Source organism: Neurospora tetraspora (genome assembly GCF_033439725.1).
Source record: "Neurospora tetraspora strain CBS 560.94 chromosome Unknown B0H65scaffold_1, whole genome shotgun sequence".
NCBI lineage: Eukaryota > Fungi > Ascomycota > Sordariomycetes > Sordariales > Sordariaceae > Neurospora > Neurospora tetraspora.
This window is the reverse complement of record NW_026944383.1, coordinates 8,045,353-8,069,452: the sequence shown is the minus strand read 5'-3', so window position 1 is coordinate 8,069,452 and position 24,100 is coordinate 8,045,353. Positions and strand designations below refer to the sequence as shown.

Sequence of the window (24,100 nt, the reverse complement as noted above, 5' to 3'; positions counted from 1 at the left end):
TCAAAAGTTATCAGGTACCCGAATGTTAATGGTGTCGCTCGCTTGCTGGTAGAAAGATAATCGCTTATTCGTGGGTCTAGGTAGCAAGGAAAGTTGGGATTGAGGTGGCCTGAGGTTTTCATCATGATTCAGAGTGAATACACCACCAGTATGGCCTGATGTTTTCATCGTGATCCAAAATGATGGTGTTTACTGTTTCATGATGAACCCGAATGATTCGGAACGGAGCATCATCAATCCGATGCTAGCCAAGACGGATTCCCTTGAGACCACCGGCAAGCACTCACCGCCCGCAGATCGGTCAGCAAGCGTTGGCAGTTGTCGTGAGTGCCAGATGGAAGTCGCGACTGACGTGCCGTTGTCCGACTGACAATGACGTAATTGAGGTCACGAAAGCTCGGCTGCAAGGTACCGCCAAGCAATTCACTCTGAAAGCTCCATTTTGGTGGATCAAAGTCGCGACCTGAAACCTTGAATTGTTTACAAAGAATACGTGCAAAACCCTCTTCCATTCCAGGTGTTTTTTGAAGGGCAGGAAGGGTAAGGGGAAATGATTTCATCTTGAGGGAACTGCCATGGTCAACAAAGCTTGGGTCTTGGTGACAGCGCTGAAAGACGCAAAAAGATCCACAGGGCGGCAGCGCTATTGCGCGCTAGCTCTCAGAACCCGCTAAAAATGGATCTGCGGGGCTCTTCCCGCCCCACCATTTCCCTGTTAGAATCGTGCCTGCCGCAACAGTGGAGCAAAAGTCAAAGGGATCCCCGAAGCGTCACCTATGACGTAGTTGTTGTCTGTTTGTTGCTGGCTCGGCCAACCTTCGTCTGTAATTCTGTCGTCTTTATAATCTGGTAGGTGCGAGGCAGAAACTGACAATAACTTTTCCTCTTCTCTTCATTATACCAATTCATCAACGACGAACTTATCACGAACTTTTAACGACGACGATCTGATCAAGTTAATAAGGTGAGTTCAATGCTTGTGCATCTGATGCTCTCCTTCCTAGATCCTCCTCATCTCATGTGAAGGCGGGTGGGTGGTAGACGAGCTGCGACTGGGAGGTTCCATTCACTTCCTCTGGTTGGAGCTGAGGATGGATTCACCTGTTTGTCACGCGACGTCCATTCACTTCCCCTCTGCCATAAAAGATCACGATCGCATCAATCCTACCCACACCGCGACATCAGAAACAGCCAACTAACCTCGCCCGCTTTCTCCAGGACTTGACAACCCCCACGAACCAAAACAACAACAACAACACACACACACATACCAAACCAACTCCCAACACAAATCCATCCAAAATGCGCGGCGGTGCCTCCGAGACCAAGGTCCACTACAAGGGCAACGACGAGGACTTCCTCGTCTTCGTCGACAGCAAGGACGACTACAACAAGTGGGTCAGCGACAAGTCGACTCCTTTGGCCCAAGTCGTTTCCGTCTTCGAGGTCTTCACCACCCACAAGCAAGGCAGCCAGGGCATCTACGAGGCCGCGTCCAAGGCGATGCTCGAGAACGAGTTCGGCACTCACAACTCAGACGATGCCATCAAACAGATTTTGGAGAAGGGAGTTTTGCAGGAGATGAAGGTATGTTTTTCTTTTTTCGTTCTCCATCTGGGAGGAAGCTTGCTTGATGTCAAATGCAACGACACATGCTAATTATGATGGGAAAAAAAAACAGTTTCCCGAGCGCCAAGGAAACAGGAATGACGCCAACGTTGGCGAGTATGTGGGGCGTTGAGCACCTCTACCGCATGCACATTAGGGGCCAACACTCGTAAACAATGACACGACACGACACGACGTTCTTGAGCGGAAAGCATTAACTAAGTGAGCCGGCGTTTTTGAGAAACAGGCTGGGCTTGGGCTTGAGCTGGGCTTGGGATTTGGAGTCGAGTTGGTGGAGTAGTGGAGTGGATGGAGTGGATGGGAATGAATTAGAGCAGCGCTTATGACGATACCATATTAATGATGACTGCTTGATTCTGAAGAACAAACAAACACTTGAAGTTTCTGTGCGATGTGTGAAGGGTGCGTGAGTGGTTATGGAAACAATATGCGCTTGTTATGTATGGAATGGCAGGAGGTAAGTTTAGACATTGGGTATCGAGGAAATATGGCGTGCCTTCACATCGAGGAGACAGAACACCTGGACGAGCTTTGAGGGGCTTTAGGGAGGTGCCAAAGGTATTTCAACTTCACTTTCCAATATCACCGTCAATGCTTCCCTGATCTTTCGCATGGCTGCGGCGCAGCTAATCAGAGCGACCTCGACAGTCAACCTCAAACATGGCTAATTCGCTAATTCATATGTCCCTGAACTTCATACCCAACGAAAGGAACGAACACGAGTGCGAACACTGACAAAGTTTATATCACTTTTTTCTCTCCTTCACTAATCATGACTAGTGCTCACTCCTGGCTATAAATACCTTATTCTGTTGGTTCCAAAGTTGGCGAACGGCCGGCCAATTCTCGAGGCCTAGACCGCGACAGGAAGCGAGCGATTCGTCAAGCGCGGCTACTTCTACAATACAATACCCGCGCCAAGTCGCCAGTCGCCAGATATGGCCGGCGCTTATGGGAACAAGTAATGCGAGGACGTCGCGAAACGCCATGAACGCCCCAAACGATACGTGATTGAGGCATGTCTCAGGCACAACCAACACTACAAACGATATGACACTCCATCCATCCTGGCTCGCTTTTAGGCACATTCCGGTATCCGACTTAGGTGCTATGTTGGTCCCAACGACACCAGCCAGCTTCTTCGAGCCTTCGGATCCTGGCGGTTGCGTCAGAGAGCGGCTGGTGAGCAAGAAGGCGAGTAGTGGAGGAGACTGGAGTGACTGAATGCGCGGCTGGATTGAGTGAGGGTCTGAAGCTGAGGCTGACGCAAAGGCTGACGCAAAGGCGGTTGGGAAGGCGGTAGGTAGCTGAGGCGGTTGCGGAAGGTGAAGCTTCTGGTCGTCGCGATAGCCGCTTAGTACCGGCCGCTTGGCGCTAAGAACTATTCCTGCTAGGTAGGAAGGAAGTGTTTGGACTAGCAGCAGCACTCAGAATTTTGAAAGATGTCGAGAGACGGGCAGCTTCAACGGAAGTGACCTGTCGGCGACTGAAGGGTTCGGAATTGGGTAGACTACACTCGAGGCGGCTCCAATGGATGAAGTTCGACCCGGTAGGTTGGTTTATGGATCATGAAGTGTTCAGTTGGATCTCAAGCTATTCTCAAGCTAGCTATTCCAACCCTTGAAGTCTGGAGGATTCCCGTCGGTCCTTGTTCCTTCTCTGTACGATAGTGTACCCAGGGACAGGTGAGTGATTGGGTTATAGGTACCTCTAGCTCAATAGTGTTCTTCTCCTTCCCTGTTGGTAAACATTCTCCTTGCATCTGAACGAAGGATTGGTTGAAAGAGACAGACAGATCAGGACGAATGAGGAAGGAAGGAAGGAATCTGATCAGTGGCTGTGAACCTCGGAATTTACGACGGGAGTTATTGAGCATCGGACTCATGGTGCAGAAAAAGGGAATGAGGCGAAATCTCAGTCTAGTGATGTGACTTGGATTGATGGAGTGGTGAGTGAACGTATTGACGGCGGAGGAGCAGGAGCAGGTAGCAAGATCAGGACAGGCGCCTCCTTGATTGACACCGACCGACTGAAGTCTCATGTCCAGTGACCAGCGATTTGTTCTCTGATACTCTTCTCAGAACAGAACTGGAGATGCTGTGGGTTTGACATGAACTGTGTTCGTCGCTCGCTCTGAATGGGGGGAGGAACACGGAAGAGCCTCAACCCGACAAGATCTACTGCAGACTTAGTTCCGAACCATGATCTCTTCACTTGACATCAAACCATGCCATTTGATATGTTCTTCAAAGCATCACATTCCCTTTTTTGATTTCTCCCCTTAAAGAGTTCCAAGAACAGTTCCAAGAACAGAGCAGAACATCAAACGACGTAGGTAGGTAAAAGTCTTATCACCACCATTAAGCCTCGCATAAGCACGGTTGGCGCTAGTGAAACTGACCAAAAACACCGAGGGCCTGAGCTAGTGGTCCCCTGTCAGGGGTTCACGATGCCCCAATGCCAAGGGGAGTCAATATTTGGTTGATAAGTAGGTGGCGGCCCCCTCCTGGGAAGAGGAACAGTTGGCGATGGCTGTTCTAGCTTGCTCTGGCACTATTCCTGGGGGCTGAGCTCATTGCCAAAAGTATCATCACGTAGTGCGTAGAGGATATAGTCATTCATGAATGTGAAGTGTGTATGCATTGTATTCTCTCTTTCCATCTTCCGTTTGTTGATGCTCTCTGTGACCCTATCACCGTATTTAATGCATTCGTTGTCATCACCATCCTCCCATTTTTTCCCCTATGTGCTCTCTCTCTCTCCTCTTGGGTATAATCTTCCCCAGTCATAAAAAGTCTGTAATCACAAAACGCCGTGTGGTATCCAAATGCCAAGTGTCTGACATGCAAAATTGATGCTATATAGAAAAACGACAGGAAGAAGAAAAAAAAGGACGATGACGCTTGCTGTGTGTGCATCGATAAGCCAAAAATATGTTTGAGGTGTGTATGTGCTGGTTTTGGGATTTGCTCGTATACGATAGCTTCCTCCCTTTTCATGCCAACATGACAGTCCCGCGCGCAGCTCCGGTTCGCTATGGCGCCACTCTGGAGGTCGTCGGTTTGTGTTGCTGTGTCATTCGGCCATGTTTTTGAGATGTCATGGAAGAGTCGTGTCCTTCGTCACAGGATGCTGATTGCTGGATCGCTGATATGTACGGTTATGGGTATTATACACGTCCGGACTTGCCACCACGCTGTGGTAGTGTCCAAGGCTTTGCGCATATCATCTGTTCACTCGAGTTAGCAAAACGCCCTTCAACCAATTCTCATCACGAGGGAACTAACCTCTCCCTCACTGTATGCCCAAAAGTACACGCCCAGTCCAATCACCTGATAAATAGCAGCGTTCGTCCCTTGGTAGATGAGCGCGGCAGCCAGGGCGGTAAGCGGGAGGACGGCCAGGCGGGCCTCGAGACTGCGGTGAAAGCTGGATCCGGCGATGAAACCAAGCGGCCACTCCCAAGCGATGAGCAAGAGTCCGAATATGAGGTTGATGATTTGCAGAATCGGTATCGGCTTGACGGCGGCGTCTAGCGTTTTTGTGAGGAAATCCCAGAAGATCTTGGGCCAGAAGAAACCCTCAAGTGCGGCTGCGACTTGGTCTGTGAGATGTGTTAGTTGAGGTGTTTGTAAGACTTGAGATGGAGAGATGAAATTTGGCACACATACAAGTTCCAGCGGCCAGGATAATGAGTCTCGCCCAGTGGTTCTTGATGAGTTTTCCCATGTTGACGGCTGATTATTGATGACGAAAGATACAGTCTCTCTGTCGGGTATCTTATAAGTTTCCCTTTTCTTCGAACTGACTTCGCTTCCAAGTTGACCTTTTTCTTCCTTGCTCCTCTAATTCGGTATCCTTCGCAGGTGATGATGTCTTTTTCACGCAACGCTCAATGATGATGATTTCGTCCCAGTCCAATCACTCGTATTATCCAAACACAGACGATGATGCAAATGTCGTAAAAGTCGTTTTTTTGTAGCGATCCAGCGCGTCAAACAACCCAGCTTCGAAAGAATGGAAGCAGGTAATCCCGACCTGCGGTTAAAGAAGCGAAGTGGTTGAAGGAAAGGGTTGTCGATGTGAAAGAAGGCTATCGACGTCCAGACGAAGAACAAGGCCGGCAAAGAATAGAATGAGAGAAAAGAGGAAGGGAAGCCAAGAATTAAGCGGCCGGGCGGGGCCGAGTCGGACTAATATTGGGCGGGTTTCCCTTCTTCTCTGGTGATGGATGACTGGCACTCGCCCACCCGGGGGTTCGGGAGAGCGTGTGTCGGAATCGACGGGGTGGGGCGCAAGATTCACCGATGGTAGTGTGTATCGGAATGTTGCTAGTCGCTGTTGTTGGAGATCCAGGTTCTGACTATTCGGTCTATGGCAACAGCGGGCATCCGAGCGGCATCTGATGTTTCCAGGGGATCGGGAGCGTGTTCTCTCAACACAATGGGTATTATGATGAAGATAGATCAAGGCACCTGGCCTGGGCGATATGACGGTGGTGTTATGTGAGTATGAAGGCCGGAAGCGTCGGTATCCGAAGCGTCTGAGGTTCGAGGAGACGAGGCAGTCCTTGCATGAATGTCCACAGGCGTATGTGTTTGAGGCCGACAGACTTTTTGGGAGAAGGGGGATAAAGAGTGTATGATCTACAAAGGTCTGGGACACATGCCAGTTTTACCAAGACCAGAGTTCGGTTCCGAGAGGGGGTAGCACCTTGGCTATGGATGTCACTGTGTGGGGTGGTGATGGGATGGAGCGTGCCGAGCTAGCACTTGGCAAGGGCTGGGCATTGTCTGGGCAAGAGAGGAACAGGCCAGGAACAGGCCGAGACCATGAGACCGCCTTGTGTCTCTGGTGGTTTTTGTGAGGCTGGAGGCGGGCACATGGCCTTCCGGGGTCCCTGGGCGGTTGTTGACCTGTTCAGTCGGGTCTTTTCTGAGCAGAAAAAGGAAAGCATCTCATCCAGGATGAGGTAATGTGTACCATTCAATTGGGTGCAAAAGGTGAGGGATTTGAGTGAAGCAAAAATGACCAAAAGACTGAGAGGCCACGAGAAAGAGTTGTCGTCGTCCACACAGAAAGAGCCCTGCGGTTCCTGGCACCTTTCTGGCCCCGAGGTGCCCCTGCCGTCCGACGTGACTGGCGTTAGTGTGAGCGGTTAGCAGCCCGCAAATTAGCCAATCACATAACATCCCGCACTGCTCTTCGTTGCCAAGACAGGCGCAAGACAGGGGCTCCCCCATGCAATGTGACCCATCTATAACGTTGAGCATCAGGGATCTTGTACCTTTGCGATGCCGTCCTGTAACTCGACAGCGCTTCACCAGTGTCAAGTGACAAGCCGGATGCCTCCTTTGCGGTTGCCCGGTACTTGCGGCGCTATGCTGCCATTTGGTTGAATATTTCTTCCGGCGTGCACTGTCGACGCATCGTGCTTTCCGATATCACGGCTATTTTTGGTGGGCCAAGATGTTGCTTTCAAAGATTTCAATGGCACATTCGCCTTCAAAAAGATATCGTCAAAAACATTTGGAATCAACAGGGCCGTCTAGAACAAGACAATTGCTTTATTCGGTAGTGTAGACAACTGAATGCAACATGGATGGGCTGAGACAGGCCGTTGTCTGGACTCTCCTACAATGGCGGGCTGCTGAGGCAAAAGACGTTTCGAGATTTGGCTCCCGATCTGGAATCCCACCCGAGCACAGACCACCGGTCTCGCACAAGATTTGAGCACTCCTGCCACTTCGTGTATCACCATGCGGCGACAACACGATTGTATAACGTCGTACAACCACACCTCACAAAGTTTGAGACTCTTTTCCATGCATTCTTTATGCTGTGACGACTGACCCCAACCCATCGGATTTTTGCATTGATGCCCACCACCGCACTTTCCAAGTCGATAATCAGACACAGAGTTTGGTCAAGTGGAGTCTTCACTTTCTCTTCACTTTCTCTTCACTTTCTCTTCATCATCACATCGGCACTTGCTGTCATCACCTCGCTGACCTTGATGACCTGAAAATTCCGAGCAATGATCTCTTCACCGCTCGATAACGAGGTCAATCCTGTCGTCAGCCCCAAACAATCCCAGTCATCACACTCTCGCGCGAACTCGCATATGCACATCGTGCCTCTTTACATCTCAGAGAAGAAAACCCACACAGTAAAGTGCAACGTTAGACCGGGCGGTTGTGCGCTGCTCGTCATTGGCCTCTTGACCCAGAACAGGCGGAGAACCACATGGGATCCCACAGTCCCCGACCGCACTTGAACCAATTAGGGGTCCCCCATCACCTCTTTTCTTCTTCAACCCCCTCCATGCGAGTTGAGATCCTGTTCGCTGATCACAAAGATATATAAAATCATCTTATCATCCCCGACTCCGAGCTTTCTCCAACCATGCGCTACCCTTATTTCACCATGGCTCCGGTCTTGGGATTTCTTGAGTCTAGGGTCGGTTCTCGGCGACGTGATTGTTGCCTTGTTGTGATTGTGATTAACCGGGTTATGGAGCAGCAAGGAGGAGGACACGCAAGACACCAACCATGTGGTGATACCTAGTGGGTAGCCGTCGGACGAGCAAGATTTCAGCGTTTTGTTGACCATGAGCCTATGAGAGTGGCATCCGAAGACGAGAAGGAGATAACCTCGGTCAAGTCATCATGATGGATATCACGCCCAGCAAAATGAACCCTGGGCAATGGAGAGGCAGAAAGCCGAAAGCGAGGTTTTCACTTTGTCACTACGCCTCAGCCGCATTCATCCACCACTGAACAACCCATCGCGGACAACCCATCGCGGAGCATCACAAAGACGGTACGGTACGGACGAGCAATCCGAACCCAATCGCGGCAATCTTCTCCTGGTCCGAGCCGTGCCCTCCATCCCTTTCTTTTCATTCCCCAGTACCCAGTGGCGAACAAGTGAAAGAACAATGGCTATTGTTCTGTGCCTCAACCTCTTGGCTACCTATCTTTCCAGCTACATATGCTGTCGGTAGTGCCGCCAGGTCCAGTCCAGTGACCAAACCCGCCAGTCCCAGTAGGATGGATAGTAGGAAGCGCCCCGGATTCCAACCAACCGAACCCAGTTAGGTCCGGCGTATTGGGTGTGTGCATGTGTGGTGTGGTCCAGTCCGGTCTGGCCTCGACCCGCCGGCCTGGCACCTTTTCGCCTCTCTTGTCTCTTTTGGGCTTTGGTGTCGTCCCTTCTTTCCTTCCTCTTTTGTGCTGCTCTTGCTCATCGAACTCCCCGGATGAGAATGTCTAGGGCGCCAAAGATAGCTGTTCAGCTCAAGATCAAGTGATAAACACGTGCGGACTTGCTCTCTAGCGTCGTCGTTGGGAGGTAAGGGAAAAAATACCATGACTTGAAGGGTGTATGTAGTCCACACTGCAAGGCACGTGAGGCTACAAGTTCGGCGGTAAGCTGTGCCTTTGGACTGACTACATTAGCTCCTCCTTGGTTTCCTTCTCTTCCTTCCCCCTTTCGTGCTGGAAATCGTTTATTGGAATTACATATGCAGGTACACTTTCTTCTCGGCGCTTATACACATTATCATATAGGTCAAGGACCCTCCCTCCTCACGCTCACATTCACATGGAAGCTTTCCGCCAGGTTTTGTTTCGACGACGGACTTCGTTGTCGTCAGCATCATCACAGTGCGTTAGTCAGTCACTATCACGGTGACGGGATATAAATAGGGGTTTCCCCTTTGCGCTCCATCAAGGCCACGGAGGGTGCGCCAGCTTGGGAATCACGACCGGCAGGCCGAGATAGAAAATATGGTCCTAGTGTGTTGTGTTAACGTAAGCTTCCCCGAAGCACACGGCATTGGCAACAAACCTGAGGCTGCGGCTGAAGGTTGATGTGTTATTTCATCCCGGCGCGTATCAGCAGGATGCATGAATGGTTAGGGTGCTGAGAAGACAGGAAAGAAAGCGAGCGGACAAAGGAAGTTGAGATGCGGGTTGAGATGCGGATTCAGGATCCTGACTCATCACAAAACTCAGCTTCCATCGGCGACAGAAACACCACATCTGAGTTGAGTGAACACACGCAGACTGTTCTACTTCAGACTCGGAGCTCATATTCATAGCTATGATGTGGAGTGAAGCTCATCCGGACACGTCTTGTTTAGATGTCTGGTCATTCAACAGCTACGAGTCGAGGTTAGGTGTTATGCCCCAACGATAGGAGTTCCGAAGTGAGTACACCCAGTAGTGACTGGTCAACACGAGGACAGAACGAGAGGCACAGATCATCGTGTGCGCTTATCTGTTCAAGCCGAGGTCGAATGCATTGTCGTTGGCCCTCAAGCCAGAGCAGTCACTTGAAAGCAACAATGCTTCTCAAAGAGAAGTATGCGACAGGCTGATAAATGGGACACAGGATACCAAGATGTACAAAAACCTTACCGCCCAGTAGGCGTTTGGCCACCTTGTGGACAACAACTTGGAGTACATTTGAAGCAGATCGGAGAAAGACACCAAGTTCAAGGCACCAGTACTGTTTCAATCTGTGACTATCAACTCCTTACATTCCATCAAGATCAGTCGCATAACGTTACTCTCTTTCACTTTCTTTTCAACTCCTCCCGCCTTCTTCACTGTCTAAAATCTCTTCTGACCTTTCACATCACCCTCTTCACCTTTTGACTTCCGCCTTCAACCATACATACCCTCTTTCATCCCATTTCCATCATCACCCTCAGTCTTGTTTCGTGTCACGATTGCCATTAACCCCATCGTCTCATCCTCTCTTCAGCTCTGAAATCTTTCGTTATCACCGTTCCCACTCCTCACTCCTAGTTGAACCCTCCTCTTTTACGTCGCCGTTCATATAATTCTCTCACCGCTTCAACCCTTACAAATAAATCACTACACAGCAAACTCATGCTCCCAAAAAGCCAGAAATCTCTCCGCTTCCACTTCACCTGCCTCGCTACCCGAAGCCCGTGCCATCGCGTTCCTAACTTGTTCTTTCCCTTCTTCTGTTTCGACTAGCTCTAGGAGATCTCGAAGGCCGGGGAAGTTGATGAATATTGGACCACTGAGAATTGCGCACGATTGAGGGGAGAGGGGTTGGAAAAGAGGGTGGGAGTGGGGTTGGTTGCGGGATTGGTTGTGGGAGGTGAAAGAGGCGGAGGGGACGGTGCAGAGGGGGAGGAGAGTGTCTCTGCTGGGTATGTAGTAGGTGTTGTAGTTGGTTGCCCCCGCGTGGTTATACCCGTTTGGCTGGTGTTGAGCATGGGCAGCTGCAGGAATTGGGATAGGAGCTGGTGGTGCAGGAGCGGGTGCTGGAGCGGGAAATGGAGGTGGTTGAGGTTGTTGGAGAGAAGCGAGCAAAGAAGGTAGGTCCGAAGGGTGGGAAATGGGGAGGATGGGGATTGAGGAGAGGGCGGATGGGTGTTGAGTTGAGAGGAGACTGTGTGAATTTGTTAGTTACGTAGTTATCCTCATAACCTGTGATTCGTTTTGGTGTTATGATGTTGAAGGCGCAGTGAAGTCAGGAAAGTTTTCAAAAGGCAAGAGAGGAAGAATAAAAAAGGGACATACATACTCAATCTGCAACTTCATAAACCCCTCCAACCCCTTTTCCTTCCCTTCTTCTTCCACTTCACCCCCTTCACCTGTCCCATCACTCCCCTCGCTCCTATCACGAGTGCCAGTCTCAAGCGCATAAACAATCTTCGCCTCCGAAGCATTACTCGTATCCGAGCGACACAGGTCATACAAACCACCAATCCACTGCATCGTCCTCGGCTTGCCGACATCAACAGCCGAGTACAACAGGAGACGAAGGACTTGGTAGCTGTTTCCGCTGTGGACCATGAGGGTGATGTCGTTGTGGTCTAGATCAGTTTCTGTTGTGCAATTTTATTAGCACTCCTCCTCAGTCTTCAGGCGAAACATGGGTAGAATGGGGAATAGATGTACATACCTTGCCAACGCCCCCCTGGTTGATGAAGAAGTTGAGCAGCTACTTCAGCCCATGGGGATCTTTGTCTGAGGTTTGAAGATAGCAAATTCATGGTTTCGTACCAACTTGCCGTAGCGCGGAGGTTCTGGATGAGGATATGGACCGAGGGGGATTTGAGTGTGAGAAAGAAGTGGAAAGGACATTGTGAAATCTGATGTTAATCCAAGGTATGGGTAAGTGCATCCCATATGCCATAGGTAGAAGTGTTCCATCCATCGAAATGTGCCTGCGATGCTCTTTCCCGTTCTGCAACTGACGGGATGCTGATGGCTTTACCGCTCCTTCCTCGGATGATTGACATATGTCTGAAAATCTAGTCACGAGGCGGCACCTTCCTGCCTGGGATGGAATGAATTCTTGGAACACGATGGTATCCAATACCTCTACGCAACTGCCGCTAGGTTCGGCATCTAGCGTAGGTCCGGTTACCAGGTGTAGCTACAGGTAGCCGAAGGTAGAGGTAGCCGAAGGTAGAGGTAGTAATCCCACGATAACAGAAGATGGAACACCGAAAGGTCGCGGCCAGAAACCTCTCCCTTGAATAGACGTCCAGAGAAAGAAAGATGAACGCAATCGACGTTATTCAAAGTAGAGAGAACAAGAACTTCGCGAAGCAAAAGGAACATAAAAAAGGGCAAAAAGCTCGGCTGCCCAAGCCCGGAGTTGAACTCGAGGCCAGCTGCAATACCTACGAAAATACCAACGCATTTTCTTGGCTACCAGCACACCTACCACGTTGGCTACTGGGAGTTATTGGAAGGATCTGAATTTGGGACTTATATGGTCCCAAGGCAGTGAATGGTGAAGGGTGAACGTCGTGCCGCTGCGAAGTTGGGTCCATACCCGTGCCGGTAGTACACACCTAGTTACTGACGGCGAAGACGGTTCCTTGACTCTTCTGGACTTCATCAAGACGTATCTCATGAGTAGATGCGAGTGGTCATATGTCTTCACGCTTTCGAGAGCAAAGAAATCAGGACTTTTTGGGTGTAGCAGATAAAGCTATGTACATTGAACACCCACAAACAGTAAAACGAGTCATCCACTCATCCACTCATCCACTCATTATCACACTACCTATTACATAGAAAAGTATATATACTTTTAACTTCATTCACCCCTTCTCCCTAATCCCTGTTCTCCTCTGTTTTGGTTTTCCTCCCCTCCTGTTATCAACCAACTTCCCACTCTCATGCCCATTCCCATCCTCCCATCCTCCCATCCTCCCTCCCTCACTTACGCACTCTTCGTCTCCCCCGTCCTCGCCTTCCTCTCCCACCCAGTCTTCAACAACCTCCCCACCTCAAAAACCGGCAACGGATGCGCCTCGGTATTAAACACGACCTTATCGAGCGGCAGTAAGTCCTCCGGACTAAACAGCAAATAAAAGTACTTGAGCGTCTCCGCCATCCAGAAACTCTCCATATTATCCTTGGTCACGGGGGGGATCACGTTCGCATTCGACAAGCTCGTAAACCCGCCGCCGTCTTCGACCGCCGTATAATTGACAAACGACTTGAACATCTCCCACCCCCACTCGCGGTACTTGACGTCGCCCGTGATGCGGTACATGTAGAAGAGCGATTCGACGGTTTCGGGCCGTTGGAGGTTGTGCGCGTCGAAGTGGTGGACTTCGTAATCTTTGCGCCAGGTCGCCTCAGGGCCGGCGGGGTCGTCGAAGATGGAGTCTGGCGGGCTGGTATGCTGCGAGGAAGACTCGGGAAGGGGGTCGGAGGGGATCTTGAAGTAGGTGATTTCGGCTGCTAACCCCGTCGCCATGTACCGGTACATGCCCCAGCAGGTCTGCACCAGCTCGCGGGCGAGCTTCATGTCTGCCTCGCGCTGCTTGTTCCAGAACCCAGGCTTCTTGCGCGCTTCGCGCTCCGAAAGCCCTTCGGTGGCGGCGAGCGCGATGGTGCCGGGGAGGAAGCAGACGAGGTGGTCCATTTTGGGGGAGAGATTTCCCTTGAGACCGTTGGGACGTTCGCCGACGATGGTGAAGCCCGAGTTCTCAGTGTAGGTGACGAGGTGCTTGCGGATGCCGTGGAGAGCGTCGTTCCACATGTCTTGGTAGACGGGTTCGGCCTTTTTCGTTTGGAGGTACTGCTTGATCAGGTACTCGTAGTAGGAATCGCCGCGCGAGCCCAGACGGATGTTGGAAGTGTGGAAGTGCCCCGTGCTGGGCTGGATGTAGATGGGCACGAGGCCGTCGGGGGCTTGGTTGTCGTCTAGCACTTGCATGACCTTTTCGGAGCGGTCCCAGAAGTCCTTTTCGCCTGTCAGGTTGGCGAGGTACTTGAACTCGAGCTGGAGGGTGGTGGCTTCAGCGGTGGAGGAGGCACCGTTGTCGGCGTGCGAGGGCAGGCCTTGGAATTTACCGAGGTTGACGCTGGCGTAGGGGATGCCGGAGGGCGTGTCAAAGGCGGACATGAGCCGGTCGGCGAGGTCGCGGGCCTTTTCAAGATAAAGGTCCTCACCGGGGGCACCAATGTCGTCGTCGGTGATGGGTGCTAGGTTCGGGTACTCGGTGCTGAGGTAGTAGGCCGACAAGAGACCGCCCAACATGCGGATGGTGGTCTCGAAGGTGTTGACGTCTTGGTCCTGATCCCAGGTCAACGACTTGGAGATCCATTCTCGGGCATGAGTGACCCGCGAAGTCAGGTTCATGATCATCAAGGTGTCTAGCGAATCGATAATGATCCAACCCAGACCCTTGGGGGCCATATTCCGGCCCGTTTTCGACACAGGGTGAAACTCATCATAACCTAATCACACAAGGTTAGCCATGCCATGTAGCCTCCAAAGTGACAGTGACATACCCCACGCATATCTCTCATAAGCATCCCAACTCAGCTCCATAGCCTCAACAACCCTCTCCCTCCTCCTCAACCAATCAGCCTTACTCCTCGCCTTCGTATCCGAGCTCAACCACCCCCAATCCCCCAGCTTCGCCACCGCTCGCTCATGATGCTCATCAAAGAAGCCTGTAAACCACAAGAGCCCCAGCACCACCAACGTCAAGAACCCCAACACCCTCTTTTTCCTCAACAGCGGCCTGGGTCTCCCCCCGCCTGGACCGTATCCATACGGTTTATCCTTATACATGGGTAACGATGTTCGATCTGGGTTCAGGAACCCCCCGACTTTATCTTGTACTCCTCCTAGTACCCCTCCTCCGGCTCCTTGGCCTGCCCGTTGGCGGGTGGCAGCCCACAATCGGTCTTCAGCTTGGCGCACGGGGTCCGTAAACGACGGCACGTGTCGTGGGATCGAGAAAGAGGCCATCTGGTCCTCTATGTCCTCCTCTTCTGGTGGCTCTTCAGCAGCCGGCAGTAACACACCCTGCTCTAAGTCTGACTGGCTCTGAAAGCCCTGATCAAGCGCCCTCTCGACTTCCTTGGCAGCGGCTTCGGCGGCTTCGGCTACAGCGCCGATGGCGTCGCGCGTGCGTTCAGCAGCCTGCTCTGCGAACTCGGCGGCTTTGGCAGCGGTCTCGACGGCCTGTTGGGCGGCGCTCGCGGCGGCTTTTTCGGCGCGGTCGCGGAACTCGGTGGCGGCAGTGGTGGCGGTTGCGCGGAGGATGTTGATGGCGGCAATGGTACCCGGCCGGTTTAAGGTGAGGTTGTGGAGGTTGAATGGATCGCGGACGCGGTTCATTCCCGAGGTTTGTTAAGAGGGTGGTCACGGTGGTGGGGAGTTGGCGCTATATTTCAGTTGCATTGGTGGGAGGGATTAGTGTTGTTGTTAGTGCGCTTTGGGCCACGGGAGCTTGGTTGCTGGACTGAGACAATGGAATCGCCACGATAGGTGGTCATTAAAGGGTCTTTTGAGATCGGATGGATTTAACAAGAGCAGAGGTAATTGTTTATATTGACGTTATTCGCAAACGGATAAGGAGGAGCAAGTTTCAAAGAACAAATGCAGACCGAACTTTTTTCAAACTTTGAGCGGTCAAGCTGCACAGGGAAGGAGAGCCGCTGCGGACCTTCCACTTATTGGAGATGGATGGAGCATGGAGCTGCTTTTGCTTCTGCTTCTGTACATCCGCTCTTACATGGTACTTTGGAATTGCCTGACATATCTATGCACATGTACATATGTATTTATAACCTGCCAACGGTCAGATGTGCCTCAGTGTTCAACCACACCACAAACCAAATGCATGTCGGCTCAATAACGAGATTATCCAAGAAGCCAAGAACCTTGCTGACCTCGTACGTTAACGCCAAAGAGGACAGCTTGAGCTTTGACGCGTTACCACGACGTCGTGGGGCCCCGCTCTTTGTAAAAGGGGGCTAGGGTTAGGGGTGTAATTAATGATCAGGGTTAGGTGGGTCATTAATTACTCCCGGCTGACTCCGATTCAAACTTCAACACCTCACCATCACTTCACCCTCATACTGCACCACTCAAAGACCAGCCGCCATGTACTCAAGCCAGATAGAAAACTACCACCACCTCACCCCCTCCGAGTTCGCCGAAGCCGCCCACCACCTCGACCGGCGCTACAGCCAAGCGACCCTCGGCCCGCTCCGCCGCCAATGGAAGCTGCGCGTGCGCTCGGCGCTCAACACCCACTTTGTCTTTCCTTCGGACCCGGAGTACAGCACGTTTATCCAGATCACGCGGCCGTTGGAGGTGAATCTGGATGATGATGGGTTGTCCGAGTTTTTGGATAATCTGAGTTTTGATGGGCCTGGACTGGGGCCGAGTGTGTCGGTGAGGGACGAGGAGGGGTCAGGTTGTCGGGGGGATGAGAGTGGGATGGAGGTTGAGGATGATGATGATGAGGTATGTTTTTTCTTGAGAGAAAGTCTTGAAAAGGGGCGTGGGATGCTGATATGGAGTTTCCATTGGGAGAAGGCTATGGTTTTGCCTTCTAGATTGAACGAGTCGGCAAAGACAACCTACGGCTACGTCACATACGAGATACACCTTCACCCGACATATCAAGCGCCTTGCCTATGGTTTTCGTTAAACGGACTACCCGCGGACGAACCAGCTTTCAACATCGACACTGTCTTCCGACGTCTCGTACCCGATCAGTTTAAAGATGGACTCCGCCGCGCCGGTTCCGTGGGTGGTATCTCAGCTGATGTAAGTCCTTTTCTCTTCTCATCTCGTTCTTCGTATTTGTGTTTTGTGTGTTTTGGGATTCAATCTTTCGCTGTTGAAAACACGAAAAAGTTAACTAGGGCTGAACTCTTCTTCTTGCTCTTTGTGACTTTGTTGTTGTTGTGAAAACATGTGAGAATGATGATATGAGAAACGAGAAAAAAAAAAGAGGTGCCTATACTAACACACGAATGTCCCTTCTTTTGAATTATTTCGGCCAAACAAACAGTATCATCCCATCACAGGCGTTCCCACCTTCTTCGTCCACCCTTGTCTCCTTGGCGAGGCCATGTCGACCTTTGAGAATGTCTCGATCGAGACCTACCTGATGGTTTGGCTTGGACTCGTCGGTGGCTGTGTCAGCCTTTGGGTCCCGAAGGAGATGGCACTGGAACCCTCTTCTTGAGGGAGTAGAGCGGTGCGCGCGGACGGCCTTTCATGTATAGACTTTGGGCGAGATCGGTTGCCCTTGTCTCGGTCCGTCTCATTGCGCCCTCTTTGCCTTCATCATATCCTCCCACAGCAAGCTGGTATCTTGTTCAGAAGCAAATGCCACAGAGGACATGCATCAGTCCTCGTCGCTATCTTCCTCCATAGCAACATCCGAATCACTCTCCTCCTCTTCCTCCTCCTCGCGTGGCCGCTTCGTTCCCCGGTTCTCCTCTGCCGGTGTAGCTGTCTCTGTCCCGGGAGGCTTGGCTGGCGAACCTTGTGGTGCTGGGCTCTCGGTACTAGGCGCGCCCGGTACGGGGGCACTGAAGATGCTCTGTTGGACCGTGGTAAGGGCTACGGCGGCGGCGGCCTTGGGTGGCACGAGAGTGCCGTCGAGTTTGGCGATGATGTTGGAGCGACCCTTGGCGTAGGTAATTTTCTAGACACAGCCCGGGTTAGCATCAACTAATTACTGGAAAGATATAGAAGAGCTCACCATTTTCCGGCCCAAAAACTCCATGCCGTCAAGTGACCTCATCGCCTGTGTTGCTGTCTGAATGTCCCGGTAGACAATGTGTGCTTGCCCGCGCATCTTCATGGTCTTGAGAGCGACGACATCGAGAACGGGGCCGTAGGTGGAGAAGAGCATGTATAGTGCTGTACGGAGGTCGTCTTTCTGAATCTTGGCTGAGGGTAGGTTGGCGACGTAGAGGGTCTGGTTTGGCGGGTTCGAGACCACCTTTTGCGGGAGGCCCGCGGGGGGAGCAGTACGCGTAGCCATTGCCGCGTAGGAATTCGGGAGCCGATGTTGGTGTTTGTAAATGCAGGTTTTGGATTGTCGCGTAAACTTTCAATATGTCGTGGGCTACTCGTGTCGTCAATCGTGTCTTCGTCGGCCGAATGTATGATGTTCAGTCTTTAATGACAATTGCTGGTCAAAAATTGGAGACAGCGGCCAGCCTCCAGCCTACAAACAATCGGCGAACCCCACGGGCGTGGGTGCAGCTTGCTCGAGAGCTTGTTACAAGTGGACCAGACCCGGCCGGCAGCGCGCTTGGCAGCGTCAGTCAACCCGCAGCCAACCCCACTACGCAGCCGCAACGGTTCCCCTGGAGCCTGGCGGTCTGACCTCATTATCAGGCGTCCAGCCCGCTGTAGTTACGGAGCTCTCCCGTTCCCCGTTCCCGGGCAGCTCCCCCTTTCCACTTACAACATCCGGCTCCGACACCACCGAACCACAAAACATCACTCTCCGTCATCACCGTCCCCGATTCCGAGCGCGGTAGTAGAGAGCTATACTCCTATCGCATATCCTATACCCACCTAACAACTCACAATGGCTGCTCCCGAGGTCCACCATCTCTTCCACCACCCCATTGCCGACCACTCGTTCTCGGCCGATCGCCAAACCTTGGCCATTGCCCGCGACACTCAGGTCGAGCTCTACGGCAGAGTCGGCAATGCCTTCAAGCTCAAGGACGAGCTCAAGGGCCATGACAAGCTCGTCACCAGCGTCGACATTGCTCCCAACACCGGGCGCATTGTGACCTGCTCCCAGGGTGAGCCCCCCTTTCACTTGTCCACTCTCACCATCCAACCAAACTAACAACCAACCCCAACTCACAGACCGCAACGCCCTCGTCTGGGAACCCTCCCCCACCGGTTACAAGCCCACCCTCGTGCTCCTCCGCATCTCCCGCGCCGCCACCTTCGTCCGCTGGTCTCCCTCGGAGGCCAAGTTCGCCGTCGGCTCCGGCGACCGCGTCATCGCCATCTGCTACTTCGAGGAGGAAAACGACTGGTGGGTATCCAAGCACCTGAAGAAGCCGATCCGGTCGACCATCACCTCTGTCGCGTGGCATCCCAACTCCGTCCTTCTCGCTGCCGGCTCCACCGATGCCCACGCCCGCGTGTTTTCGGCCTTCATCAAGGGCACCGACCAGCGCCCGGAGCCGAGCCCCTGGGGCGAGAGATTGCCTTTCAACACGGTCTGCGGCGAGTTCTTGAATAACTCTGCTGGATGGGTGCATGCCGTTGCGTTCAGCCCGAGCGGAGACGCTCTGGCGTATGCGGCGCATGATTCCTCCATCACCGTCGTCTACCCCTCTGCACCCGAGCAGCCGCCCAAGGCGGTGATCAGCATCAACACGCAACTTTTGCCTTTCATGAGTCTCTTCTGGAACGGAGAGACCGAGATCATTGCTGCGGGTTACGATTGCGAGGCGTTCCGCTTCCAGGGTGGCGAGCAAGGGTGGCAGCTGGCGGGCACGCTGGAGAAGGCCAAGGCTGGAAGACCGGGTCTTGGTGGTGAGGATAGGGAGGAGTCTGCGTTGAACATGTTCAAGCAGATGGACTTGAAGGGTAAGGTCAGCAACGATGATACCAAGTTGAAGACGGTGCATCAGAATACGGTTACTATGCTGAGGCCGTTTGAGGAGAGTGGAGGACGGGTGACCAAATTTAGCTGTGAGTATTCCTTTTTTTTTTCTTTGGTGTTTCACATACTTGATGTGGTTTCAAGAATTATTGATGCTAACTTGACACAACAGCGAGCGGTGTCGACGGCAGAGTCGTCATCTGGCACACCTAGACTTTCCCCATGAAAGAGGACATAGACGCACACCTATGGAAGCAAAAGGCCAAGCAAGCGAAGCGTAACATTTAATGTTAATGGGGTAAGAATGAATGGCTGGTGATGCATCAGAATCAAGATCGTTACCAGAGGCTTTCTTACCGGATGACTTTCCGGTCTTTGATTTCTGCCCTGTCTGTGCTTCCCGGTATCCGCGAAGTGATTGATTGTCCATCCACCATTGTATAAAGCTATCATGTCACTTATCAACAGTGAGTTGTCCGTTTGTCATGACCGCCCGGCCGATACCGCAAGATGTGTGTGAATCAGACACATAGTCAACACAAATACAGGTACATCATACAAAGCGATTCATTGACTACCGATCATGGCTTGCCGGACGCATTCCGATTCGCGGGAGCTTGTTGATGACTTCCATAAAAGGCGGATAAGGGTACCGACTGGCACCGGGTGCATGCTGATGTTAAAGTTCATTCTCATGTGTTGTTATGTTGATTATTTATCTATCTATGTTCTTTCGCTCCTTCCGGCTTCAACAAATTCTCAAGTAAAGTAATCAACCGAACGTCTCTTTTGCGCCCCTTTCAGCTTTCAGCTATCCAAACAACTTGCCTTGCTTTGCTTTGCCTCATCTTGCCTGCCTGCCTACTTCTCTGCTGAATGGGTCAGAAGAGGCATCAGAAGCCAAACAACAAACCATGGATCAACACAGTTACTACTACCGGCCATTTAACCACCAGCAACACCCCCCGGCTTCAGAAGTCCCTCCGTACTACGCCCCAGCATCACCAAGCGACTTCATTTACAATTCCGCCAATACCACCAGCATCTTTGTTCCTTCTATCTCCAACGAGATAACGTCAACACTCGCTTATCCATCAGGGACAATGGGCTACGGCCCCTCTAGGCCTGTTGAGCAGTCGTTCCCTACTTACCTACCTAGTTTACCTAGCCTACAGGCACCAAGTCTACCGCAACCAGCACCGGGCTTTGAGGAGCATAGACGCCAGCGGCAATCGACGATGACTATGGGACCAGGACCGTCAAAGTTGGTACCACCACCGTTGGAATTGAATGATGACAGCGGGGCCAAACCTAGGAATTCCAGAGGTTCTAGAGGTTCTAGAGGCTCTAGTGAGTTTTCAGTGGTGGTCAACCAAGAGGAGGGATCGTCTAGTCCGGTTTTGGTATCAATACCAATGAAGAAGTGGGAGCCGAGGATGCCAACGGAAAGGATGGAGAATGAGTTGGAGAGTGGCAGTGGCGCCTGGGAAGAGAGGGGCGAGGGAGTGATGGAGAGGGTTGTGATGCCGCCGGTGGTGCCAAGTGTGGGTACGGCCATGGGTATGGGGATGGGGATGGAAGCAACAATAATGCCAAAGATGGGCCTGTTCAAACCCATTAGGTGGGATGGGCCGTCTTCTTCTTCTGCTTCTGCTTCGAGATCTTCGAGATCTTCGAGGTCTTCGAAGGCTAAGGCTAAGGCGAGGAGGGCTCGTGCTTGGGAAATGGATGATAAAGAATCTGGTCGAACTTATGGAAGCCAAAACGGAAACGGAAACGGAAACGGAAACGGAAACGGAAACGGGAACAGAAACAGAAACGGAAACGAAGAAACCAAAGACGAACAACCCAGCAGCGCCCCTATTTCCTCCTCTTCGGCTTCCCATTCTCGCTCCCCAAAGAGACTCAAAACCTCAACCTCAGGTCCCACCTTTCGTCCAGGCTCAGCTTCAGCTTCAGCGGAGACAGAGACAGAAACAGAAACAACAATAACCGTCAAAATCAAGCAAGAACCAGGTCTCTCGCCTTCACCCTCCGCCATCTTCGCTCAGATTCCCATGTACAACGGTACCATCAACAACGATACTGGGAATGGGTATGAATCCTCCGGTCCCCATGACAATCTCCCGTCATCACGGAGTATCAGCCCCTTGACCCGGGTTCCGACACCTCGTCGTCTCTTGTTCCCGACTCCAAATCGGTGTTTAAGTGGAACGGTTTCCCGGCCTTCACTGAGAGGAGTGGGTAGACAGTTGAAGAAGAGGAATTGGCAGATGGCTTTGGATCGGGATCGGGAGGAAAGCCGGGAACGGAGTAGGGAACGAAGAGGGCAGGGGTTTTGGAGTTTAGCTGGTGGCCAAGAGCAGACTCGGGCTCAGGGTGTTAGTATTGCTGCTCAGCAGGAACAACATCAACACCGAGGATCTTCCGAGGAAAGAGAAGAAGGCTGGACAACCATCTCAGGCAGCAGTGAAGAAGGAGAAGTCAGCAGTCACTACGAAAACAGTTACAGCTGTGGACAGGAGAGAGATGACGATGCACCCGGTAATGCCCATCGATCTTCACCTTTCTTTCCTTATACCGATCAGGAGTGGTGTCACCCCTTTTCATCATCAGCATCAGCATCATCGGCACCTGTCCCTGGATCCAGTTCGTCGGCGAGATATGGTCCTGGATCCGCGCCGTCATTGTCGGCTTCGCAACTGAGAGAGGAGCAATACCGGCAGGCTATTCAGATGGTGCAAGACACTTGTCTTGAGGCTACTAAGCGGTATATTAGGGCGCATTGCGTGAATCGGGGGGCTCGTGGGGGTGACAGCCCGAACACCAATATCTCGTCTGTGAACGAGACCCGGTCCGCGTCTGCACGAAAGGCGAGGAGGATACGCAAACTTAACCAACGTCATGCCTCTTCCAGTTCCAGTTCCTCCTCCTCCTCCTCACCCTCACCACCACCAGCACCATATTCACGGCAGCAGCGTTGCAGAGGTAAAGGCAAACGCAGCCAAAACCGAACGCAAAAGCGCACCACCACAACCCCTTCCTCCTCTTCCTCCTCGCCCCATCCCCATCCCCATCCTCAACCGGAACTCCAGTGTACATCCTCCCTCCTCCCCAACATCTCCCAAATCTGCACCCTCCTCTGGTCGCGCTCTCAATCGCTCCGGCTGCACGACATCGACAGCATAGAACTCCATACCGCGCAAAACATGTACTGGCTTTTGGAGTGGGCGGAGACTGTGGCTTTTGCTGTTGCTCCCAATCCCTCCTCCACCGTACTACCAAACCCAGATTCGACATCCGCCGGGACGTCAGTTGGTTCCTCATCGATCCCCGGTTTCGGTGTTTCTTCCTTGATGGAAAATATGGCCGCAAGCGGAAGAGGAGGACAGTGGAATCGCCCATCTCCTTCTTTTTATCGCCGAGAGCGGGATCCAAGTCCTTGGGAGAATTTTGACAAGGGTTCCTTGAATGAGGAGGGGTATATGTGGAGGAGAAGAAGAAATAGCGAGGAGGGAGGTGGAGGGTTTGAGATGTTGGAGGAGAGCAGAAACGGAGCGGTTTGTTGGAGCCAGCAAGTGGAGGGGGAGATGAAGAGAGTGTTTGACGAGGGAGGCATGCTTTGTGAGTTTCTGGGGTATGGGGAGGGGGTGGAGAGGTTGGGTAGGGTTAGGGGGTTTTATGGGTTTTGAACCTGCTTTAAATACAAGTAGAGGGATGGGATTTGGATATTACTTCAGGTAGATAGAGGTTAGGTTCTGAAATATCAAGAGATCGTCATCACTGTTTAGATGATGATAGCCTGATGAGCCTGATCAACTGCTAAATGGGGTTCCTGATGGGCATGTTTTACTTCCCCTTGGGGCATAGTCCCCAACGTGTTTGCCTCGTGTCAAGAGATCCGATCCACTTGCTTGGGGTTTCTGGTGAGGAAAAGGAAGCTGGTCTCGTGCTGTGGTTTGAGGCCATGCTTCTTGTGCGCTGTACTCATCCAAGACAAGGCGTCTGTCTGGCTTGTTCTGGGTAAAGCTTGATGAGCTTGGTGAGCTTGGTGAGCTTGGTGTCACCCTGGCTGACTCTTTTTGAGGACAAGTATGGGTGATGAATGGTTGATGATTGGATGATGACGGCGAAATGGACGGCAAGGCGCTTTGAGAGAAGTGGTGGTGTGTCACTGTCAACGGTTCGACAAGGTAGCCGGCAAATGGAACCAAAGAGAAAGGGGATATCGAAAAGGGGGCGCGTTATCATTAGATATTGTGATGTCCCGAGTATCCAATTTCGGAAAAGATGACGATAGGCTTGAAAACGATGGGGGTTCACACCCGAGCTATCGAATCCGAGTTCGTGATCAAGAAGAGGCACAGTTCATCATGTTCTTTGCACCCCCTTTGAAGAGAGCTGAAAAGAGCTGACCAATAACCAACCCCACTGGACCCACAATAACTCCACAACCCCACGGCGGGTAATCGAACGCTAAGAGCGCTAAAGTGGACATGTCCGGGGCATGGTCGGCGGGACCTTCAGGGGTGTTGACTGCTGTGTGGTTCCCCAGAATTC

General features: G+C 52.1%; 7 protein-coding genes across 7 annotated transcripts; 4 read left to right on the top strand and 3 right to left on the bottom strand.

The window, feature by feature from the left end:
• Positions 1-951: 951 nt before the first annotated feature.
• Positions 952-1,904, top strand: B0H65DRAFT_70265 (ribosome maturation protein). The gene is made up of 3 exons (XM_062831295.1): positions 952-964; positions 1,219-1,587; positions 1,682-1,904. Exons 2-3 carry the CDS (start codon positions 1,303-1,305, stop codon positions 1,739-1,741), a joined length of 345 nt encoding a protein of 114 aa, XP_062687557.1. The 5' UTR covers positions 952-964; positions 1,219-1,302; the 3' UTR covers positions 1,742-1,904.
• A 2,809-nt stretch (positions 1,905-4,713) lies between these two features.
• B0H65DRAFT_70239 (PRO41 protein) lies at positions 4,714-5,738 on the bottom strand. The gene is made up of 3 exons (XM_062831294.1): positions 5,301-5,738; positions 4,917-5,233; positions 4,714-4,858 (listed from the first exon to the last, which is right to left on the bottom strand). The coding sequence occupies exons 1-3, from the start codon at positions 5,356-5,358 to the stop codon at positions 4,799-4,801; spliced, it is 435 nt and encodes a 144-aa protein (XP_062687556.1). The 5' UTR covers positions 5,359-5,738; the 3' UTR covers positions 4,714-4,798.
• A 6,837-nt stretch (positions 5,739-12,575) lies between these two features.
• B0H65DRAFT_555423 (mannosyl-oligosaccharide 1,2-alpha-mannosidase) lies at positions 12,576-15,659 on the bottom strand. Its single transcript, XM_062830028.1, has 2 exons — positions 14,436-15,659; positions 12,576-14,381 (listed from the first exon to the last, which is right to left on the bottom strand). Exons 1-2 carry the CDS (start codon positions 15,271-15,273, stop codon positions 12,853-12,855), a joined length of 2,367 nt encoding a protein of 788 aa, XP_062687555.1. The 5' UTR covers positions 15,274-15,659; the 3' UTR covers positions 12,576-12,852.
• Positions 15,660-15,752: 93 nt separating this feature from the next.
• On the top strand, positions 15,753-17,385 carry B0H65DRAFT_70170 (uncharacterized protein). The gene is made up of 3 exons (XM_062831292.1): positions 15,753-16,407; positions 16,480-16,713; positions 16,961-17,385. The coding sequence occupies exons 1-3, from the start codon at positions 16,042-16,044 to the stop codon at positions 17,135-17,137; spliced, it is 777 nt and encodes a 258-aa protein (XP_062687554.1). The 5' UTR covers positions 15,753-16,041; the 3' UTR covers positions 17,138-17,385.
• On the bottom strand, positions 17,180-18,126 carry B0H65DRAFT_70181 (uncharacterized protein). The gene is made up of 2 exons (XM_062831293.1): positions 17,660-18,126; positions 17,180-17,602 (listed from the first exon to the last, which is right to left on the bottom strand). The coding sequence occupies exons 1-2, from the start codon at positions 17,942-17,944 to the stop codon at positions 17,300-17,302; spliced, it is 588 nt and encodes a 195-aa protein (XP_062687553.1). The 5' UTR covers positions 17,945-18,126; the 3' UTR covers positions 17,180-17,299.
• Positions 18,127-18,293: 167 nt separating this feature from the next.
• B0H65DRAFT_70123 (WD40-repeat-containing domain protein) lies at positions 18,294-19,770 on the top strand. The gene is made up of 3 exons (XM_062831291.1): positions 18,294-18,722; positions 18,790-19,629; positions 19,713-19,770. The coding sequence occupies exons 1-3, from the start codon at positions 18,500-18,502 to the stop codon at positions 19,751-19,753; spliced, it is 1,104 nt and encodes a 367-aa protein (XP_062687552.1). The 5' UTR covers positions 18,294-18,499; the 3' UTR covers positions 19,754-19,770.
• Positions 19,771-20,454: 684 nt separating this feature from the next.
• B0H65DRAFT_415947 (uncharacterized protein) lies at positions 20,455-23,232 on the top strand (the record flags this gene model as incomplete). Its single annotated transcript, XM_062824010.1, has 2 exons — positions 20,455-22,023; positions 22,063-23,232. 2 exons carry the CDS (start codon positions 20,455-20,457, stop codon positions 23,230-23,232), a joined length of 2,739 nt encoding a protein of 912 aa, XP_062687551.1.
• Positions 23,233-24,100: the final 868 nt, after the last annotated feature.

Excerpts from the sequence above, each read along its gene's own strand:
- B0H65DRAFT_70265 (XM_062831295.1), top strand. The coding sequence starts at position 1,303 with ATGCGCGGCGGTGCCTCCGAGACCAAGGTCCACTACAAGGGCAACGAC. Across the intron at positions 1,588-1,681 it reads GAGTTTTGCAGGAGATGAAG|TTTCCCGAGCGCCAAGGAAA; the intron begins GTATGTTTTTCT and ends AAAAAAAAACAG.
- B0H65DRAFT_70239 (XM_062831294.1), bottom strand. The coding sequence starts at position 5,358 with ATGGGAAAACTCATCAAGAACCACTGGGCGAGACTCATTATCCTGGCC. Across the intron at positions 5,234-5,300 it reads TATCCTGGCCGCTGGAACTT|ACCAAGTCGCAGCCGCACTT; the intron begins GTATGTGTGCCA and ends CACATCTCACAG. Across the intron at positions 4,859-4,916 it reads GGGCATACAGTGAGGGAGAG|ATGATATGCGCAAAGCCTTG; the intron begins GTTAGTTCCCTC and ends TCGAGTGAACAG.
- B0H65DRAFT_555423 (XM_062830028.1), bottom strand. The coding sequence starts at position 15,273 with ATGAACCGCGTCCGCGATCCATTCAACCTCCACAACCTCACCTTAAAC. Across the intron at positions 14,382-14,435 it reads TTATGAGAGATATGCGTGGG|GTTATGATGAGTTTCACCCT; the intron begins GTATGTCACTGT and ends TTGTGTGATTAG.
- B0H65DRAFT_70170 (XM_062831292.1), top strand. The coding sequence starts at position 16,042 with ATGTACTCAAGCCAGATAGAAAACTACCACCACCTCACCCCCTCCGAG. Across the intron at positions 16,408-16,479 it reads TTGAGGATGATGATGATGAG|GCTATGGTTTTGCCTTCTAG; the intron begins GTATGTTTTTTC and ends CATTGGGAGAAG. Across the intron at positions 16,714-16,960 it reads TGGGTGGTATCTCAGCTGAT|TATCATCCCATCACAGGCGT; the intron begins GTAAGTCCTTTT and ends CCAAACAAACAG.
- B0H65DRAFT_70181 (XM_062831293.1), bottom strand. The coding sequence starts at position 17,944 with ATGGCTACGCGTACTGCTCCCCCCGCGGGCCTCCCGCAAAAGGTGGTC. Across the intron at positions 17,603-17,659 it reads AGTTTTTGGGCCGGAAAATG|AAAATTACCTACGCCAAGGG; the intron begins GTGAGCTCTTCT and ends GGCTGTGTCTAG.
- B0H65DRAFT_70123 (XM_062831291.1), top strand. The coding sequence starts at position 18,500 with ATGGCTGCTCCCGAGGTCCACCATCTCTTCCACCACCCCATTGCCGAC. Across the intron at positions 18,723-18,789 it reads CATTGTGACCTGCTCCCAGG|ACCGCAACGCCCTCGTCTGG; the intron begins GTGAGCCCCCCT and ends CCCAACTCACAG. Across the intron at positions 19,630-19,712 it reads ACGGGTGACCAAATTTAGCT|CGAGCGGTGTCGACGGCAGA; the intron begins GTGAGTATTCCT and ends TTGACACAACAG.